Here is a 22988-nt window from a genome sequence, read left to right on the forward strand (position 1 = left end):
TCAAGTATTTTTTAATATTTTGGGGCTTTTGCTTCTCTTCTGCTAAATTTTCTTCCACTTAATTATTCTTTGTATTCCATATTGGTTGATATCTTTAGAGAAATTCTCCATTATGAAACCAGTTTTTTTCTCACTTTAAAAGTTTTGTGTTGAAAGGTCCCATTACTGACATATTTATTTATGGATTTTATTTTTCCTTAATTTTCATTTAGAGACAGCTAGTGGCATAGTGGATAGAGTACTGGGCCTAGATTCAGAAAGACCTGGGTACAAATCCAGCCAGGCACTTAATAGCTATGTGACCTTGGGCATATAATTTTTTTTTAATTTCTATATTTATTTTTAGTTTACCACACACGGTTCTACATAGTTTTGGGTTCCAGATTTTCTCCCCTCCCTCCCCAAGACGGCATGGAATCTCATATAACTGTCATGTATAACTTCGCATTGAATTAATTTATGCACTAGTCAAGTTGTGGAGAAGAATTTTGACCAATGGAATGAATCATGAGAAAGAAGAAACAGAACCAAAAAAAAAAAACCAACCCAAAAAAACAAAAGAGAAGCAAAAAAAAAGGCGATCATGTAGTGCGCCTCGATCTGTATTCAAACTTCACAGTTCTTTCTCTGGATGAAGATAGTATTCTCCATTGTGAGTCACCTGGAGTTGTCCTTGTCCCTTAGGTTGCTGAGAAGAGCGCAGTATGTCAGGGTTGGTCCTCATGGGATCCATATATCTGTAGCTGTGCACAACGTTCTCCTGGCTCTGCTCCGCTCACTCAGCATTATGTCGTGTAGGTTTTTCCAGGTTGTTATGAAGTCCGTATCATCCCCATTTCTTATGGCACAATAGTATTCCATCACCTTCATATACCACAGCTTGTTCAGCCATTCCCCAATTGATGGGCATCCCCTTGATTTCCAATTCTTAGCTACCACAAAAGAGCTGCTATAAATATCTTTGTACATATGGGTCCTTTTCCCGCTTGTGTGATTTCTTTGGGATACAACCCTAGAAGTGGTATTGCTGGGTCAAACGGGTATGAACATATCTATAGCCCTTTGGGCATAGTTCCAAACTGCTCTCCAAAATGGCTGGATCAGCTCACAACTCCACCAGCAATGCAACAACGTTCCAATTTCCCCACATCCTTTCCAGCATTTATCATTTTCCTGTTTTGTTATTTTAGCCAATCTGACAGGAGAGATGTGGTATCTAAGAGTTGTTTTGATTTGCATTTCTCTAATCAGTAGTGATCCAGAGCATTTTTTCATATGCCTGTAGATAGCTTTAATTTCTTCCTCTGAAAACTGCCTGTTCATATCCTTTGACCATTTCTCAATTGGGGAATGGCTTGTATTCCTATATATTTGGCTCAGCTCCCTGTATATTTTAGAAATGAGGCCTTTATCAGAGATACTAGTTGCAAAGATTTTCTCCCAATTTTCTGCTTCCCTCCTAATTCTTGTTGCATTGGCTTTTTTTGTACAAAAACTTTTCAATTTGACATAATCAAAATTATCCATTTTGCATTTTGTAATGCTCTCTATCTCTTGTTGGGTTATGAATTCTTTACTTTTCCACAAATCTGATAAGTAAACTATTCCTTGCTTTCCCAAATTACTTAGAGTATCAGCTTTTACTCCTAAATCATGAACCCATTTTGACTTTATTTTGGTATATGGTGTGAGATATTGGTCTATGTTGGGCATATAATTTAAACTCTATTTGCATCAGTTTCCTCAACTGTTAAAATGAGGTTAATAATAACACACCCCTTTATTTTTTTATCTTTTAATTTTTAATTTATCATTTATTGCATTCTTTTAAAATTTTTGAGTTCCCAGTTCCTTCTTTTCCCCACCCATTCATAAGGCAAGCAATATGATATCAGTTCCACATGTGAAATCCTGTAAAACATTTCCATGTTGCAAACACCCCTCCCCCTCCAAAAAAAATTATTATAATAAAGTGGGGAGAGGGGTAGTATGCTTCAGTTTGTACTCAGAGTTCATCGGTTTTCTCCGTAGAGGTGGAGAACATTTTTCTTCATGAGTCCTTTGAAATTGTCCAAAGTTGTTACAAGGATCAAATGAAACAACATTTGTAAAAAGCATTTAGCACCGCACCTGAAAAATAGTGGACACTCTATAAATGTTTATTTCTTTCCCCCTCTTTAACATCAGTCTGGTGTTTTTTCTAATTGCACGCTTTGTGGGGAATTTACAGGACTCTGTCTTTTCTCAGGGACTAATTCACTTTATTTAATATTATAATATTTGTTAAAAGAGCTTTGTGTTCCCTATGAGGTTTTACTCATTTTGAGGATCCTTTGTATTGCTTTATTTGGCTTTTTATTGAGGCTTTGTCTTTTAATAACTTTGATGTTTTAGCCTTTTTCTGATTTTCCCCATCACTTGCTTTCTGGTCCTTCTCTGCTGGTGAGCAGAATTCCAAGATTGGACTGTAAGGCTGCCTCTAAGGCTGCCTCTTCCTCTTCATCATGTCCTCACCTCATGAATTCCCTCCACCTTTTCATACTTTCCTCTGACTTCAGTTTCCTCCCTTCCTGTTTTTGACCATATAAATAACTAATTCAACATTATACTGTACTTTCAAATTCCTTTCCTCATTGATTTTATTTTATTTTTTGTTTTGTTTTTTGGCAGAGCAATTGGGGTTAAGTGACTTGCCCAAGGTCACACAGCTAGTAAGTGCGTCAACTGTCTGAGGCCGGATTTGGACTCCAGGGCCGGTGCTCTACTTGCTGCCTCATTGATTTTATCTTACTACTCATACTTTGCCAAACCTCAACCATGCATTGCTCCCACTATCTTCCTCCCTGCCTCCTACTCATATGCTGCTTGAACAGAGCTGGGCTGACTTGCTGCAGGGTGACCACTGCTGTGTACCTGAGCCTTGTCTCTTTGTGCTGAACCAGGGCCCTGCTCTGGGCACAGCTGGCAGGGACCCTCATCTACCTCTCCCTGGAAATCCAGAGAAAAAGAGACTTTACAAGAAACTTTCTTTTTAATCTGATGCTTCCCACCTCCCCATCTGCAACCAATCACATTTGTCCATCCCCAATTCCAGAAAGTTTTCCGGGCTCCTAGAGAGGATTAAGCATTGTCTTTTCTGTTGCCTTCCCTAGTGCCTTGCACCAAAGTGCCTCAACAGAATCCACATGACACAGTTCCCGTTGACCTCTTAAGTGTCACATGCATTCTGAGCAGTACATTTAGCGCTATTCTTCTTTAGGGAAGGCCAAGACCTGCCCCAACTAGTGGACCTGAGTATCACTGTCATCCCCAATACAAAAATGGTGTAAATTTAATAAATGTCGTTATGGATTCTTTAGCATTTCTCAGTGGGATTAAGAGATAATCCTTGCTGTTTCAGTATTCTAAGGAGCAAAACTATATCCTTTTACACATGAGAGGGGCTGTGGAATTATAGAAGCAGGACATTATGGGATTTTTTAATTTATGGAATAAAGCAAGCATTTCCATAACATAGTACAATAAAAAAGATGATTCATGAAACCACAAATCCACTACGTACAACTTGCTATTCCTTTTAAATACGCAACAAAGTTATCCTATAAATTTCCTCTCCCCCCTTTTTTTTCTTCCTTCTCTGCCACCACCCTGCCCCAGAGATGACTACTATTAGACACAAATAGGAAATACACACACACACACACACACACATATGCAAAATTATTCTACACATCTATTTATCAGTTTTTTCTCTGGATGCAGATGTAGTGGCAAGCAAAGTGGGACTTTTTGCTGTTTTTTCTTTTGGAGTGCTTCTCAACACTAGGCAATCAAGGGCCTTTGAGTCTTGCCTTTGTTTGAATCAAGAGTCCTTGATTGAAAACAGTATGTATACTCTGAGATTAGCATTTTGCTTTGGGACTCACTCATTGGAAGAGTGTTCGTGTGATTTGGCCTGATGAGACTCTGTGTAGCTATTAAGGAAGTCGTTGTCCCCCGTCCCCCCACTTTGAAAACCCAGATGTTGGTGCACTTCTCTCTCTCTCTCTCTCTCTCTCTCTCTCTCTCTCTCTCTCTCTCTCTCTCTCGTAACTATGTATGTATTGCTATGGACAAACGGAAGCCCTGTCTGCTGATTCGTTTTATTTGCTCTGTTTATATAATTTCTGCTTGTAATTTCTGTTCATGTTTTCTGTGAAGTTCAGGGTGCTGACTTTTCCCCCTGAACTAAGTGAATGATATATGTTGCTTTCCTTAGAAAAGCAGATCAAAGAACCTATGCTAGCAGCCCTCCTACGTGCTGGTGTTTTGGCCTTACACCTCCACAGTACAGCAGATAGCATCTTTATTCATATGTCCTTTATAGTTAATTTAGGTATTTGTAATAGTCAAAATGACTTATTCACTGAAAGTCATTCTCAAAACAGTATTGCTGTTGCTGTATACGATGTTCTTTTGATTCTGCTCAGTTCACTCTTCGTAATTTCATTCAAGTCTTTCCATGTTTTTCTAAGACCACTGAGCTTGAGCTCATCATTTCTTGTAGCACAGTAGTATTTCATCACGGTCACATACCACAACTTGTTCAGCCATTCCCCAATTGATGGGCATTCTTATGGTTTCCAGTCCTTTGCCACCCCTAAGAGAACTGCTATAAACATTTTAGAACATAGAGGTCTTTTTTTCCCCCTTTTCCCTAATCATCTTTGGAAATAGACCTGGTAGTGATATTGCTGGGGAAAGGGTGTAGACACTTTAATAACTCTTTGGGCATAATTCTGAATCGGTCTCCAAAATGGTTGGATCCATTCACAATTCAACCAACAATAAATTAGTATCCCAATTTTTCCACATCCCCACCATCACTTATCACTTTTCCCTTCAATCATTTTAGCCAATCTGATAGATATAAAAATGATACCTCATGGTTGTTTTAATTTGCATTTCTCTAATAGTGATTTAGAGCATTTTTTCATATGACTATAAATTAGTTTGATTTCTTCACTGGAATACTGTCTGTTCATATACTTGGACTATCAGTTGGGAAATGACTTATATTCTTAAAGATTATACAGAGTTCTTTATTTATTTGAGATATGAGACTTTTCTTAGAGAAACTGTCTATAAAAATTTTCCCCAATTTTCTGCTTTCCTTCTGATCTTGGCTACATTTATTTGTACAAAACCCTTTTAAATTGAATATAATAGAAATTAACCATTTTGAGCCTAACTTTGGTCATTGTTCACCTATCCATAAGTCTGATAAGTAATATGTCCCAGATTTTCTTGGAATATCTCTCTTTGTATCTAGGTCATGTATCCATTTTGACTTTGTCTTGGTAAATGGTATAAGATATTGGTTTATGCCCAATTTCTGTCATACTGCTTTCCACTTTTCCTAATTTTTTTTAACAAATAATTCTTATCCCCAGAAGTCTTTACAGTTGTCATATACAAGGTTATTATTTATCTGCTGCTGTAAATTGTATGTTCTACTCTGTTCCATTGATCTGCCTTTGTATTTCTTAGCCAGCACCTGATAGTTTTGATAATTATTGCCTTATAATATAGTTTAAGATCTGGTACTACTAACCTTCCTTCTTTTACATGCCTTTTCATTAGTTCCTTTGATATTCTTGACTGTTTGTTCTTTCAGATGAATTTTGTAATTTTTTCTACTTTAGTAAAATATTTTTGGTAATTTAATTGGGATGGCATTGAATAGATAAATTAAAGTTGCACTTAATTTATAGTACACTTAATATATATGCTTAAAGTTTTGATGGCCTCAACAATTCCCATGGGCTTAATTTTCATCTCTCTGCAGATGTTGCCCAGATCTTCATAACCAGCCCGACTCAGTCCTGATCTCTTGATCCTCTTCACCAAATGCCTATTGCACATGCCCAGCTAAATGTTCCGCTGGCATCTCAAAATCATTCCCGTCCCCAAAATCACCCCTTTGCCAAACTTTTATGTTTTTGTGAAGCACTTCACCATTCTGCCTGTCAACCAGGTTTGCTTCCTTGGATTCATCTTCAACCTCTTGTTCTCCTTAACCCCACATATGCAATCAGTTGTTAAATCTTGTCAGTCTCAAATCTACAGCACCTCTTAGCAATCCCCTTCTCTTTGCTCAAAGTTTGGCACCCTAATTTAATTGTTCCTTACCTCTCACCTGGAGTATCATAGTAATCTCCTAATTGGTGTTTCTACCTCTGGTCTCATCACTCAAATCCATCCTTCACATGGTGCTAAAGTGTGCTAAAGCACTGAGCTGATGATGTCACTCCTACTGGGTCAACTCTAGTGCTTGTCTATCCTCTCCTCCCCGCCATAGCACATACTCTTTTGTTTGGTGTATAAAGTCCTTCAGAACCTGGCCTGACCTACCTTTCCTGTCTTGGTATGCATTAGTTCCCTTCTCTTTTCTACCATACAGCCAAAATTACTTGCTGTTACTCAGCCACGACTTTCCATAGGCTTTTCCCCTTGCTTAGAAAGCACTGGCTTCTCACCACTTCCCTTTAGCATCCCTTGGCTCCATCTTCTACATGAAATCTTTCCTGATCTGATTCCCTGAATTACTTGTACCTCCACCTCCTTTTCCTTAAGCCAGTTTGATCCTCCCAACAACTCTGTGGGTAAGTGCTGTTAGAACACTTTACTGCTGAGGGAACTGGGGCAAGCAGAGGTTAGTGGCTTGCCCAAGGTTACACAGCGGAGACTAGATTTGAACTCAGATCTTCCTTACTCAGGCCCAGCTCTCTCTCTCTCTAATGGACCATTGCTTGAGGCAAGGGTATTAACCAGGAGACTATTGGAATGTTCCAGGTGGGAGTTGATGACTGAGCAGAGAGAGAAGGCTGTATAGGACAGAGGTTGTGAAGGTAAAAGCAAGACTTGGCCACAGATTGGATGTGAGGGTGAGTCAGGAGTCAAGGCTGACATTGAGGTTGTGAGCCTACATGACTGGGAAGAGGGTGGTGCCCTCAACAGCAATAGAGAAGTTTGGAAGAGGAGTGGGTTTTGGGGAAAAGAATAAATTCTCTTTCGAATATGTAGAATTTGTGACGTCTGTTTGACATCTATTTTGTCCAAAAGGCAGTTAGTAATGAGACTACAGCTTAGAAGAGGTTAGGACTGGATCTGTAGATCTGGGAATCCTCTGCATAGGGAAGCTGATGAGATCAGCAAGTGGGAGAGAAGAGGTCCCAGGACAGAGCCTTCTTAGGGAGCACTCGGTTAGTGTGTGTTGATTGAAGATCCAGCAAAGGAAACTGAGGAGAGGTCGTACAGGTGGAAGAGAACCAGGAGAGAGCAATGTTAGAAAACTGTTCCATCTTTCAGCCTCTGTTCCTGAAGGATATGTTGATGATGTGGAGATGTGAGGAATTTCAAAAAGTCTAGCTCTGATGCTGTGAGCCTGTGATTCTACATAGTTTCAAGGTGTCTTTAGCTCATTTCTTAAAGCCAAGTCATATTTTCCGACACAGTTTTTACTGTCCTTCCTTTACCTACCTTCACATTGAAGTCACAAAGTAACATGGTAAATGTTGACCTTGATTTGAAGGCCTAAGTAGAATTTTTCTGTTACTTCATTGTTTGCCACAGCTGTTGCCTTATAATCTATAATTATCTTCCTCGTGAGCTCTATGTACATCATGAACACTGCAAGATCCATGTGGTCTGTGAAATTGTGGCCTTTTAGGCATACCATGAAACAATTCTTCCAACTCCCCTGTTTACTCGTCTGAAGATAATTTGAGGTGCTCTTTTGTTTAGCTACACATTTTTTTTCCTTCAGGTTTCATTTAAAGCAAAATGTCAATATGATTATAAACTGGTTTCTCTAGCATGAATTCATTGGTTGTTGGACAGTGATCACAACCCTAGGGGTTAAACTGTTGATTTAAATTAAGAACAGAGATACTAATCATCCACTGTCTCCTTTTTTGGGGGGCAGGGGGAGTGGTTGCTACTCAACATGAGGAAATAGAAGGGGCTCGTTAAGGCCTCAAGTCTTTTATATCCGTACCTTTGGTATGGATCATTGTGCCCCTTCATCTTCAATAACTTTTAAAGCTAGATGGTTCTTGAATAGCAGGAGCAGTCTCTGTCTCCAGGATCACACTTCAGATATATGACAAAATGTCATTACATCTTACTGGTGGAATTGAACCGAGATAGAAATGTTTTAATCCTTTTGGTTTGGCATACAAAATTTGTATTTTATTTGTAATATAACCTCACATGTTGGAAATTGATTTACAAAAGTGTATATATTTCTTCAAAGTCTTAGGCTTTAAAGCAGAGTTGTCAGCAGCCTGAAAAACACAGTAAGACAAAACCAGATTAAAATATAATTGAGAGATGTTTAACAAAACAGATAAAAATACAATACAGCATAGATATTAACTTGTGGTTTCCTAAATTGGGATGTGGCCTACAGGAATCTGTTTCTGTTTGAGTTTGACCACTGCTTTAAAGCAGTAAGCCCATTTTAGGGTGTTTTAAGATTTTGCTTTCTTTTACCAGCACCTAACATTTAAAAATTCAGTCAGGTAAAGGATCGTGTAGAGTGAAATGTCAACAATTACAAAGTGTCCTAAAAGATGAGTTGACTGTTGAAACCAGGAAAGCTTCTTGTTACCTGCGAAAAGAGTGATTTTGTCAATTTTTTGAAATTCAAGGAATATTTGAGCACCCATCTATATATTCAAAACCCCTAGTGTTAAGTGTTAATCTGTGTAAATGGTGAGGGTAAATGTGAAGTAATAAGATACTAAAATTTTTTTTCTACCCAATTCTTTTCTCTCCCTCGTTTCTCATTTCTTTCCTCTACTCCTTCTTCCCTCAGAGTATGTATTCATTTTCACTTCTGTATGTATATCCAGAAAATATAATTTTGGAGCCTCTTGCCTTTTAAAATTATGTTGTCTCTTTTTTTTTTAATAAACAATTTTAAGGTGGAGGCTGAACGAAGGGCCTACGAGGAAGAAGAAAGCAAAGCAAGTGAAGAGTACATTCAGAAATTATTAGCAGAGGAGGAAGAAGAGCAAAGGCAGGCAGAAGAGAGGAAACGAGAAATGGAGGAACAATTGAAAAGAGACGAAGAACTGGCCAGAGAAATCAGTATCAACCTTGTAAGTACAAGTTGGGGATTGAAATATATTTTCCCTTTAGTTTCGGTGGTCAAGAAACCTGGATCAATGAGGAAATGGGAAAATACTTGGAGTCTGTTCTAAGTTATGCCTGCTATATCTTGATACTGCTTGATAAAGGGAAGCAATTTAAATTTCTGGCAGCTCCAGAATTCAGATTTATAAAATGCCTCATAGTTACAATATGTATGTTTATCTTTTATTCCATGTGTTAATTTAAATTAAAATTTGTAAAATGAACCAGACACTGTGATACCTTGAAGACATCTTGACTTCAGTGAAGGCAATGAAGAAAGTGAGATGTATCATCAAATAAAATCATAACCTTTTAGAACTAGAAAGGACCTTGAACATCCAGTCAAAACCCTTCATTTTTATAGCTGAGAAAATAAGAACATGTATCTAGTCCAACCACCTGAAGGAATTAAATTCTTGTGCTTTGATGTACAGTAAAACTGCACCAGTCCAAATTGATTAGGGGTAACCGTCATGGATGAAGAGCACTTAGTTGAGTTAAACTTTAAAGATCACTTTTGCACTGAATGCACGAAAAGTTGGAATTTATAGATTATTCTTCTATTTTTTCCTTGATAAATTTTGTCTTAATGCAGCTAATAGAGACTCAAAGTATACGTTCAAAAAACTATTAGAACCACAAAATAGGTCTTGTGACTGATGGTTATGCAGTCGTCCACTTACCTTTTGGTAAAAGAGAGAAGCTTTGTGCTCTATACAGGGTAATGTCTTTTATTGACGTGATTGTAAGTGTAGATAGTCTTTTGGATCTATTATCTCTTGGATCATATTTAGAGAAACATAATTTCAGGTTGCTATAATGATTGAACCCATGCTATTGAATGCTTATCTCAGCAGCTCCTTGAAGGTCAGTTGCCCTCCTGAAGAGTCTTGAGACAGAGAAGATATTTTAATTAATGAGTTATAAATTGTCTTTTGTAGGTCATAAAAGTAAATGGGTACTTCTGGTGTTTAAAAGTGCTTTTAAAAGTGTATCTTTATAATTTAAGTAGTCTCTCTGAAATAGTATTTACATTGTTTTTATTAGACCTGTGATTTAATGTCTGAGCCTTCTGGTAAGGAACTGACTATGGCAATGCAGATTGATACCTTTTTTGGAACTTAAATAAGTCCTACTGAGGTGCCTGGGCCACTGAGAGGCAGGACTTGAACTCGGCTTTTTCTTAGACCAAAGCCAGGTCTCCATCTACTATGGAGAGAAGCTGAAACCCAACTCCTATTATAATTTTCTGATAAATTCTTAATTGTAAAAATAGAGTTTTGTATATAGATATAATCATATAAAAGTCTCTGGTGTTTTCTGAGTATTTTCTTTTGTTCAAGAACAAACTGAGTGAGAAAAGTGTCTTTAGTTCTCCTTCAAATGTTAAGCAGTCTTCACCAGTCACCAGCAAGTCACAAAAGAAGATTAAGAACAAGTTAAGCGTCGTTGGAAGTATTCAAAAGTAAGTCAGTATGGCTGTATTAAATTAATAAGTATTTAAGGAACTGCTACATTCCTCTTGTTGTATGATGTGCTTTTTTACTTCTACCAAAGGTTCCTCATCTGGGGTCTGGGGTCTTTTTTAAATATTTTGTTTACTCTGTTTCGGTATAATTGGTTTTCTTTGTAATCCTATGTATTTTACTTTATATACTTTAAAACATTCTGGGTCCATAGGCTTTAGCAGACTTCAGAGGGATTCTTGATACAAAAAAGACTAAGTTCCTATTCTTTACCAGTCAGTGCTAGTCAAAATTTGGTGCAAAGACTATTATAATTCTCCAGGTGGTCCAGGGTTGATATATAATGAAAAGAATGGTGTTTAAAATATTTAACTTCCGATATATACATGTATATACGTATACATTTATTTTTATAAATGGTGCTTATTTCTATATTTTTATTATTGTTTTATTATATCCAGTACCTCCTATTGGCACTTTTTGACCGATGACTTTATTTGCCCAGAGCCTGTATTAAGTTAGTGTTCTGAAGTAAAGGTCAGGAAAAACTCCTATAATACAAGATAGATAATGCTACTTTGTGGTTTCAGTATGCAGCCCACATGCACATGAACAGCTAGGTGGTGCAGTGGATAGAGTGCCAGGCCTGGAATCAGAAAGACTCACCTTCCTGGGTTCAAACCCAGCCTCAGATACTTACTAGCTGTGTGACCCTGGGCAAGTCAAAGTGAAGACAGAAGCCAGGTCTTAGATCCATGGTTAAAGTAAAAATCAAGTCACCAGTAAAGGTATCAGTCACAATAACAAGGTTTGAAAATTAATACTATATGGTTTGAGAATGATTATGCGAGAGTGGAGTACACGGGCTTTTAATAGTGAGCTGGTTATCCTTTTATTTTTCTTAGTATAATTTGCAAAAATTCATCTTCTCTCCCTGCCCCTGCCCCCACACACATTGAGAATTGAGAGAAAAACAAAACCTCTGTTATGAATATGTATAGTCAAGCAAAACAAATTTATGAATTGACCATATTGAAAGGAAAATATAGATTTAAAAAGAGAGTTATAGATATCTAGATAGTATGGGTATAAGGTAGATACAGATCAATAGATGTATATAGATATATTGATATGAATCTCTATGAGAAGGTAGGTAGCATGCTTTACCATTAGTTCTCTGAAATCATTGTTGGTCATTATATTGATCAGAATCTCTACATCTTTTCAGAGTTGTTTGTTTTTACCTTATTGGTGGAATTGTATAAATTGTTTTCCTAGTTTTATACACTTCGCTCTCCATCGGGCCATACAGGTCTTTCCAGTTTCTCTGAGTCCATCCTTTTCATCATTTCTTACAGCATGATAATAGTCCATTATATTCATATACCACCACCTATTCAGCCATGCCCCATTTGATGAGCACCCCTCAGTTTCCCATTCTTCATTATCTCAAAAAGAACTATAAACATTTTCATGCTTTCTTAGTTAAGAGTTTGTTTCGATTAGGACTGATTGCTTCCTCAATCTGTCCTCCCACTGATTCCCCTTCTTACTTTTCCCTGTTGAGTGAAATACATATCTAACTCTCTGGTTGAATATTCTTCCCTTCTTTGACTAGTCCAGATGAGAAGGGGGTTCACATTTCAGCTCCTCGCCCCCTACTTCTTGTTTGTATAGACTTAATTTTCCTTTCTCCCTCACCGCACCCAACACTATTCCTCTTCCTCCTCTTCACTCTTCTTTTAATGTTATCTAAACCAAATAGAATCACTCCGGGGCCTTCTTTCTGGACTCCTGATGGTAGGGCTACAGGGGACACGTGTCATATTCCCATATTGGAATGTAAGCACTTTATCTATGTTTGGTCTCATAGGATTATTCATTGGTATTTAACTTTTTACGTTTTGTATTTTATGTCTTGTATTTGAACTTCAAATTTTCTATGCAACTCTATTCTTTTCATCAGGAATGCTTGGAAGTTCTCTTTCATATAAGGTCCATCCCCTCCCCCCCCCCCGGTTGATTATACTCAGTTTATACTTAGTTTTGCTGGTTAAGTTAATCTTGCTTGTAAAATTATATCCTTTGCCTTTTGGAATATAATATTCCAAACTCTGTTCCTTCAGAATAATGACTCCTAAATCATGTCCTTATTTTCTACCAGCCTACTTTGTCTGTTTTCTTGGGCAAAAATATTATTGTGACTTTTTCTTGGATTTTCCTATAAAGATTTGGTCTGGTACATTTTCTAGATCTCTTTGGAGGAGGTGGGTAGGGTGGGGAGGAAGTAGTAAGTGTCTTTCTTTCAAAACAGTTCAACTTTAATATACTTTTTTTTTAAAGGTATTTGTCACCAAAGTCCCAGTTTGCCTCAGTGCAAACATCTCAACCTGAATTTGCAGCAGAAGATAACAGCAATTCCATATCTAAGGTATTTTGGTGACAAGGAAATTCTTAGAACAGTTTATTAATTGTTTAGCTTCTTTAGAAGATTTTGGGCAGTGTCTGAATGAAAATATATAGGTGTTTCTCTTAAAACTGTTAACATTTTCCCCCCAGTTTGTCAACTAATCATTGATGAGAACATATGAAATAGAGCTGGGAAGCATAAAATTAGCTTTCTTCTTAGGGTCTAAGTGAGCACCCTGGAGCCAGGGAATATATCAGTGCAACAGGTTAGACCAAACCAGGAAACCCACAGGGTCTCAAAAGACAGAAAGAATAAATTCAGGGTGGCAGCCCCCAGTATTAATTGTGAAGTAAGTTCTGCTATAAGCCAAAAGTTTCTTACTTGAAGTAAGCTATGGTCTCAGTACTTTGTTTGCTTCAACTTGTAGGCTCTAGGAAATGGACAGGGAGAGATAGACAAGTATGTGGGTGAAAAAACAAGGAAAAGTCCTGACACTATTAAGTATGTTGAATGTAAGTTGTTGTGTTTGTCCTTCGTTTTTGAAGAGGTCTGTGGCATCAGGGAAATGATGACGTGACTTGCAATTGACTTTGATTTGAGCGAAAGAGGGCTGTGCAAGGTCACCGGTCTCACTTTCTCCTCCAGAGCCATCTGGGTCCAGTGGCTTCATCAGGATGACTAGAGATGACCCAGGATGTATCGGGAGACTCTGGCCCTTTTAGGCTAAGGCCTTTTCTTGTACTCACTTAGAGTGAGGTAACACCCATTCAGTGACTAGGCCTCTTAAGTGAGTCAAGGGATGTCCCCTTTAATTAGAAAAAAAGAAAAAAAGGGTTGCTGTTCCAAAGGAAAATAGTTACCATAAACATTCACTCTAAGCCAGGAGGGCCCAAAATATAGTCATTAAGTGGAGCTTGGGTGGGGACCTATTGTGGTCCAGTCTATGAGCTTCAGAGTGTACTGGGTAACTCAGCTCATCCTCCCTCTCTCTCCCTCTCCCTGTCCTTCTCCTCTCCACAGGAAGGTAAATTTTGATGGCCAGAAGCAGCCCACTTAACTTGGGGGTTACTGGTTAGATTACTTTCTTCCTTTCCTTCTTTCCTCCCTCTCTTCCTTCCTTCCTCCTATCTTTCTTTCTTCTGAATGTAAGTAATAATTTGGTAATTGAAAAATGAGCTGTCAACATTAGTTTTAATAGTAGCAAAAATGAAGTAGTGATATCCCATTCAGACTGAAATACTAAAAATCATTTTCTTTCTGAGGGACAAGTAGTATCAGGGGAAAACTTCTCTGTGTTTAAAAAAAATGCCTTAATTCATAATACATGTAGAAAGAAGAATTATAGAGTGAATTGTTTGGGCTGCTGTTGCTCAAGATGTGTTTTGGACAGCTTCTCAAATTTTGTTTAATTCCTAAAGCATAAGTGATTTTTACCTATATTTGTTGTTTTAGTTTGAACTTGTACACACACACACACACACACACACACACACACACACACACTCTCTCTCTCTCTCACACACACACACACACACACACGCGCACGCGCACACACTCACACACACTCTCTCTCTCTCTACATCTCTCTCTCTACACTCTCTCTCTCTCTCTCTCTCTCTCTCTCGTTATCTCATAAGAGTATTATTACCATAATATTCAGTGCCTCCTTCTTCTAAGTGGGAAGTATGACTTCCCAGTTAGCATTTGGCAATAGCCCGTATAAAACTAATATTTGACTTTTTGCTGGCTTTGCTGAATGTTACTCTGTCTTTTTTCCTGCAGGGTGTTAGCAGCAGTAATGTAAAGAGCTCTGCATGGCAAGAAGAAGACGATGAGGATATGCCAACATTATCTCCGCAAGTATTCCTTGAGAGTCAGAGCAGAGCTGCAAAGGGTTCAGTTACAGATTCACCTATGCCTCAGTTAAGTGCCTTTAGTGTGGAAGAAGACTGTCTTGAGAAAGAAACTAAATCACAGATGAGTAATCCAAGTAAAGTTACACATGGACATTTTTGTACAAATCATAAAGTGCAAACCAGATTGCTCTGTTCTGCTGAGGCTGTAGCCGAGTCTCCTGGCAAGCCAGAGAATGGATACGCTTCATCTAATCCAGCAGAAATAATCAGAAACAATATTGCTAATACAGAAGATGAAGAAAAGAGTCTGCTGATTGATAAAGAAATTCCCAAAAGAAAAGATCAGGAATTTCCTTCTGGAATAGTCAATGATTCAAGTAGCTCTGCAAAGAGAAGGAAACTCTGTATGGATACTTCTTCAGAACAAGAAGCGACAGACAATAACATTGCACAGAAACTGATAGACTTGGAACACTTGCTCTTTGAGAGGCACAAGCAAGAAGAGCAAGATAGGTTGTTGGCCTTAGAGCTTCAGAAAGAGGTGGATAAAGAGCAGATGAAACTGAATCGGCAGAAAGGGTCCCCAGATGCTTATCTCTTGCGTACTAAAGTCTCCTCGCATCCAGACGAATCTCCAGATGGATGGAGAAGGCATTCCAAGGAAAACTGCAAAAAACAACCTGAAACAGAGCTTTCAAAACCTCGAAGAAGTTCAAAAGATGAAAACTGGCAACCTTCTCCTATGATCCAAAAGAAAATTTCAGCTAGTAAGGGAGGAAAGGCACTCAACTCTTCCAAAAATGCACGTTCTCTACGGCCTAGTAATACTCAAAAAAGTATTTTTCAGATGTTTCAGCAATCTGCAAAATAATGAATGGGGAGAGGTGAGGAATAAAGGAGTAAGAAACAATTGTAATGTTTGCATATTCAATGATAGTCCTATGGGTAAATGCTTTTTAGTGCATTCTGTTATGCAGATGTACCTATTACCTATAGTTTCTCAGTTGGAAGTCTGATTACAAGAAAAGTTAAGAGAAGGTGCTGCTGTAAAACTTCTCTTTAGACAAATTTCCAGCAGGCAATGCTGTGTTGACAATTACCAAAATACTTTGAGAACGGGGAATTGCAGCTGTCTGAAAGATGGTTTAGACCGTCTCCATGAAATCTTCAAATGTCATAAATTTTGAAACTTAAAAAAAAAATCTGCCCATTGTGGTTGATACTCACTTGTTTATTCAATTCTGTTTCAACAAAAATAAAGCAAAAACTTTTCTGCTCTCAGGCATTTAAGGAATGAAGATGAACTTTGATATTGAAAAGAGGTTGAAGGTAGTGACCTTCCCAGTCTCCTTGCTACCTCCCTAAATATGTTTAAAGAAGCACTTTAAAAGTCATGATTTCTTATCACTAAATGATACAAATTACAATTTACCCTCCTAATTAGGTTTTAAATACTATATAATAAAATTTGTTTTTCTAGACTGGGTCAACATCAATGTTAATCTAGGGAAAGAAAAGCTAATTTTTTGAAAACTAAAAATGGAATCTTGATAAGGAGAAAAATACCTGCAATTTTGAAGCAAAAAAGCCCAGTAGTGAAGTGAGGCAAGATGATTAAGGTTGACAGGGAGGGAAATGGGAGGCTGAGCAAATGAAATCTGGACAGATTGGCAATTAACAGAGCAACAAGATATCCTTCGATTTGCTTTGGTCATTAGTTTTCCCTATGAGTCATCTCAACAACTGGGTTTCTGATGATTTTGGAATTTAGTGACTTTTGCCTTTTTATTTTTATTTTTTTAAGTGACTTTTTAAACTTTTTTTTTAACCAGGTAGTTTAATTTTGGAAGCTCCCATTTCTGTTTAGATTGCTATTCTGAACAAAAAAATTCTAAGGTGGATTGGGTTTTGGGGGGCCATTTTTTGTTTGTTTCTTTTTTTACTGATTAGGCAACAATGTCCTAGAATTTCTTGTGTTCAAATCCAGGACTTTAATGCCAGGATAGCTTTGACCAAGAAACACCAGGTAGCCCATTTCCTACTTGTTACAGAGCTCATTGAATGTTGTAAATTTTTACATGAAAGATTAAAAAGTTGGGGAAAGTATGATGCTTATTTTCTACCTGTTAAGACCATGTCCTAAGTGTCTTCACTTAGTCTCTCTGATACTAGTTACTATTGTTAACACAACAGAAATTCCAGATGACAGTTGAATGTCCTCACATTGATTTTTTGGTTGTTGGGGGAACTGGACAAACTTCATAATTGAATTTTTGTCCATTTGGCATTTATACTTGCTGGAGTGTATGTTGATTGGAAAACTAGGTCAAACTATTAAGATTTTTTTTAAGGTCAGCCAAATTAAAGCCTATGATTTATTTTATTTGCCTTAAGGTGGTTAAAGAGGTGATCTTTTCTTAGCAGAAGACTAGCCAGAAGACTGTTTCTTTGATACTTTCCCCTTATTTCTGCATTCTCCCCTTAATTCTTAGTAACCTTCTTTCATTGCTCTTAAGTCTACAACAGGATGCCAACAAAGCCCAGCTGTCTTGTCCAAAATAAATACAATCCCTTTCTCTCCAGTTGAAACCCCGTGTTAACCCATATGTCATAAGGAAAAGTCTAAATATTGTGAATACAGTGTACAGGTTAAGACTCATTGAGTCAACCTTCCCCAAAGTGCAAGTGCCATCTTGTATTCCAAATGTGTCTTAATTTCTTGTGAAAGAGTCAGAAAAACCTATTTCACTAGGAACATTGGTATCACTATTTAAGTAGGCTAGCCTCGCCTTAGATTCTGTCCCCAAAATCAATTTCTCTAAAATACTCCTGTTTCTTTATCCAGAGGTTTTCTAGAAAGTGTTGAGGTTTTTTACTGTGCCAGGAAGGAGTCTTTGGGATACAGAGCAGCGTATTTGTTTAAGTCAAGGATTATCTGTGTTATTACATGCTTTCTGGTAATGTCATATGAAATTTCAGAAATAACGAATTCATCTCTTAAGTTCCCTACGCCTGCTGCCAAATGGAGAGTTTCTTTGGAATGGATGAGTCATTAAAGATCAACTTCATATTGGAATGTCTAGATTGATTTCAATTTCTTATAGACAGTACTGGGTTCAAACTTTGTGTCTGACTCTTCATGACCCTATTTGGGGGTTTCTTGCCAAAGATGCTGGAGTGGTTTGCATTTCCTTCATTTTACAGATTAGGAAACTGAGACAAACCGGGTTAAGTGACTTGCCCAGGATCACACAGGTAGTAAATGTCTGAGGCTGGATTTGAACTCACAAACAGGAGTCTTCCTGACGCCACCAGGCCGCCTAGCTGCCCCATAAGCAGTGTTTAATCCTTTTATGCCAAATGTTACAGCACATCTCAAGGTGCTGTTTTCCATGTAGTTATCCAACATGGGTGTGCTTGCTTTGAGACATTTATGCAGTAGTGCCCAAGTGGGGGCAGAGCCAGGGTTTTGATCATCTTCCCGTTTGTTGCAAGTGGATGAATGGCTTACTTAAATCTCTTCTAGTTGGTTGTTAGCAACCAGAGAGAAAAAAAACATTTTGAGATATTGTCAGTATCAGTACAACAGTGAGCTAGACACCAACAATATACATTCGCTGGGGTCCTTTCATGCCCTCTTCGGTCTTCTGCATTGCTACATGAGAAAATTTTGTAGCCTGGAGTGGCATTCAATAATGAATTTCCTTTCTGAAGTTTACAAAAATGTAAAGAATTTGCAAACATCCTAAGACTTAAGTTGACTGATTATTGCTATGGAGACTGTGATAGAAATACATTCCGTTATCATGTCGAAACAAAATGGAAACATGTTTACTGAGTACCATCAGTCTTCAGGGAGGAAATGTAGTGCGGTCTTATGACTAGATAGGACCTTAGAGATACTAGATATGCCCTCTTTCAGCTACTCCCAAACAAAATTAAGCAAAACCAATCAACGTTGTTAGCTATTGGAACAGTTCTCATGTAAAACTAAGCCTTTTGCTTCCATGACACTTTTATTGCTAATTAACTCCTTTTATTTAGATGCCTTTGCACATGCTTGCTGTCTTCTGGTGTTTTCAGAGGCCTTGTTTTCTTCGGAGGATACCTCATCTATTTCTGCTCTCCAATGCATATTACTTCTAAACCTTCCTAATATAGGAATGGGCAGTTTTCAAAGGACAAAGTCCAAGCAGTCAGTTCAGTATTGTCCCACTCTTTGTGGCCCCATTTGGGCTTTTCTTGGCAAAGATATTCCAATGGTTTGCTGTTCCTGTCTCCAGCTCATTTTACTGACAAGGAATCTGAGGCAAATAAAACTAAGTGACTGGCCCAGGATCACACAGCAAGTAAGTGTTTGAGGCCAAATTTGAACTCACAAAGATGAGCCTTACTCCATCCACTGGGCCACCTAGCTGCATCACTATGAAAAAAATGCTCCAAGTTGCTAATATGAAAGTGCAAATTAAAGCTACTCTGAAGTTTCAACTCGCACATCAGAATGGTAAAGATTACAGAAAAGAGAAATAACATGTTGAGAGTACCCTAGAAAAATAATTACATTAATGCACTTTTGGTGGATCTGTGAATTGATTCTGCCAGTGTGGAAAGCATTTTGGAACTATGTCCAAAAAGTAACTAAAATAGGTACCCTTTGACCCAGCAATACTATCTAAAGAAAGGAAAAGGACCCATAGGTACAGAAACAGAGGCAAAGAACTGGAAACTGAGGGGGTGCCTATCAGCTGGAGAATGGCTGAATAAATTGTGGTACATAAATAATAGGATACTGTTCTGCTGCAAGAAATAAAGGGATGGTTGCAGAGAACCCTGGGGAGATATTTATGAATTGATGCAGAATGAAGTGAATAGTCACTATAATTTATACAATTACAACATTGGAAAAGCAAGAACTCTTATCAGTGCAGTGATTAAACCACAATTCCAGACGACCATTGACGAAGCAGGTTGTCCACCTCCTGACAAGTAATGTACTCAAGGTGGAAAATGAGACATTTGAACCTAGCCAGTGCAGGAATTAGTTTTGCTTGACTGCATATTTGTTACAAAGGGGGAGGGATCCTCTTGTATTTGAGGGACATTCATTCAATAAACATTTATTAAGTGCCCACTGTGTTCCAGGTACTGTGACATAAAAAGAGGTAAAAGACAATCCCTGCCTTCAAGGAGAGAGTAAAAACTTGTTCATTGAAAAAATTGGGAAAAAAAAGGTCTAAGCATTCCTAATATGGAGGAATAGGCATACTCTTTGTTTCTTCCAGCAGCGTAGAAAACCTCCCCCTGTTGCCATCAGTCTCCTTTGAGATTCACTCCATCCCATCATTGTCTCTGTGCAGATCCTTATGGTTGCATGCTGACTTCCGATAGGCAACTATAGTATTCACACTGATATCCTCTCTTGTACTCTGGACTGGGTCTCCATACATCAATCTCCTTATCTCTAATAACCTCCCTCTCTACTGCTTCAAGTACCCACATGGGTGGTCATGCCTTAGATGTTCTCAAATCTGTACCACCTTGGGGAAAATGGAGTCACAGGTTTCTTTTGAGTAGCTTCCCCTGACATGTCAAATAAGTCAAATAGTGCAAATTAAAATCCCTGAAATTTAGAAAACTTAACCTATGGCCTTTCCTCCCGAAGGTGAGGAAGGAAGCTGTTATCCCAACCCCCCCAAGACAGAAGCCAAGTCCAAGGCCTGGAATGCCAAGAAGGCCGTGTTGAAGGGTGTCCACAGCCACAAAAAGAATATCCGAACATCCTCCACCTTTTGGCAACCCAAGACACTAAGACTTTGAAGGCAGTCCAAATACCCTCAGAAAAGTGCCCCTCAGAGAAATAAGCTTGATCACTATGCCATCATTAAGTTCCCCTTGACAGCCGAGTCTGCTATAAAGAAGATTGAGAACGTCAAGGCCAACAAATATCAGATCAAGAAGGTGGTAAAGAAGCTGTTTAACATCAACATGGCCAAGGTCAACACACTGATCCCAACTGATGGAGAGAAGACCTGTGCCCAACTTGCTCCAGACTACGATGCTTTAGATGTTGCCAACAAAATTGGAATCATCTAAACTGTCCAGCTATCCCACTCCACCTACAATACAGTAAAAAAAGAAAAACCCAACCTATGGCAGAAGAAAAGTATAATAAAATACCTAATTAAAATAAATGTAGACCAACTCATCAGCAAGACTTTCTAGGTAACTCCTATGTCACCACAAAACAAGCATACTGAAATCAAGATTTAGATGTGAAGAGAAAACCTAATGATTATAAGTATGGAAAATCAGAATACCTTACAGAATACCTCCACCCACAAAAAAAAGGAAAGAAAAAAATAGCCATTACTGTAATTGAGATTGATAGGACTAAGGCAATAAAATCCAAGCATATCAATTTATTAGCAAGATTAGCAGTTGCATAACAAATTGGGTCCAAAACTCAGTAAGTACAAGGATACCATTTGGGAGTTAACAGCATTCTTATAGGCAGTAATGAAGAACCAATAAATTTACACAATCTTAAGTCACATGGGCATTCTCTCTTCTGATTGGCCAGAGTTTTACGAATTTTGTGGTTATTTCCAGGACATCTTGGAACCTGGTATAGTCATTACAAAGCATCCTGGAACACGGTTGTGATACCCACAGAATGTTTGTCAACATGTATGGAATATTTTGTGGACAATCCTCTGTTACCCCAATTTCTCAGAATTGTCTTAACATCTTAATTTTTCCCCATAATCATTTGATATACAGCAAAGCGAGGCCTAGCTCACAAAATGGAAGGTCACAATGTAAAAAGGACCAAACAAAATGGAGTTAATTTCGATTTCACACCAGAAATATTGGAAGTGGATGTTGAAGTCTAGATTGAGAAAGAACCCATAAAACACCAACAGGAAGAAACTCCAAGTTAAAATCATTGAGAAATCAAATTTCAGAACAAGTCTTAGAAGTAATAAAGAAAAAAACCTTATAATTTTAGGGTGCCTCAGGATGGTACAATTCTCAGGTTACAAGAAGTCAATGGAAAAATTGGAATATGGTATTACAAAGATAAAGAGGTTAGCTGGCACTTAACATCCTGAAAAACTTAAGCCTCAAAGAAAATAACTGGATGTTGAGTAAAGAGAAAGAATTTGAATCATTCATTCAAAATAACCTGGAAAGGTGAGCAAAGTAATCAGTTTACAAACTGAGGAAGCAGAAAGTCAAATACTTTCAGATATGGTCAAAGCTAGATAAGGACAAGAGGAGTATTTCTTTTGTTTAATTTTCTTTACAAACAAATACATTGGCAGTGAGAAGGCAGAGTATCAACGTGGTAAAGGATTTAAGTATAATTGGAAAATAATGAATAGTTGGGAAGGGGAATTGTCTTCTCCCTTCCTTCCCCCATTAATGAAAATGTTGGCTGGATAATGTAGAGATTTGCTTCTGTGTTGGGGAGAGGATGAATTAAAAGGTAAGAGAAGGGGGAGTTACTGCTCAGGACTAAAGAGTAAAGAAGCATTCAATCTCTTCCCCTGCCTTAAATGGTAGGACGATACAGATGGGAAAAGGGGGAGTTGGCGATAGCCATGAGAAAGTGAACACTCTCACAAAAACCCTAAACTAGCCCATGAAGACTGGAGGGGTGAGAAAAGAGTATGAAACAAATGTGGAGGTGGGAGTGGAAATGGGGAGACTCCTCAAAGGCTAGGTCCTACTCTAGAAGCTTGTGTATCAGGAAAGGCACAGCTTATAGAGGGGTAGAACAAGGTAACCTAAATTCACAGGGATGAGGATGACATTGAAAGAGATAAGTGATAAGGAAAAGGCAAACAATCACCCCAGAGTGAGGGTCACAACAATTTCTACTGCATGCAGCTGCTTCCACAATAATTATGAGAGTATTCTTGGGAATAAATTCTGTAGGATCCTAGAAAGGATAGGAGTGGAAGGAAAACACTTTTTGGAAAAGGACATCACAAATTAATATCACTGAAATAGAGTGAATACAGTGGGGGGGAGGAGGCAGGGAGGATTATGTACTGCTCTCTGAAATGGGAA

General features: G+C 38.1%; 1 protein-coding gene across 1 annotated transcript in view; it reads left to right on the forward strand.

The window, feature by feature from the left end:
• Positions 1–17988, forward strand: part of RNF168 (ring finger protein 168) — a 28427-nt gene extending 10439 nt beyond the window's left edge. The window contains exons 4-7 of the mRNA XM_036746589.1: positions 8970–9146; positions 10524–10645; positions 12990–13077; positions 14839–17988. Of these exons, the coding sequence (XP_036602484.1) occupies positions 8970–9146; positions 10524–10645; positions 12990–13077; positions 14839–15783 (1332 nt within the window). The 3' untranslated portion in view covers positions 15784–17988. The remainder of the gene's footprint in view (positions 1–8969; positions 9147–10523; positions 10646–12989; positions 13078–14838) is intronic.
• Positions 17989–22988: the final 5000 nt, after the last annotated feature.

This window comes from Trichosurus vulpecula, chromosome 2 (genome assembly GCF_011100635.1).
Source record: "Trichosurus vulpecula isolate mTriVul1 chromosome 2, mTriVul1.pri, whole genome shotgun sequence".
Lineage (NCBI taxonomy): Eukaryota > Metazoa > Chordata > Mammalia > Diprotodontia > Phalangeridae > Trichosurus > Trichosurus vulpecula.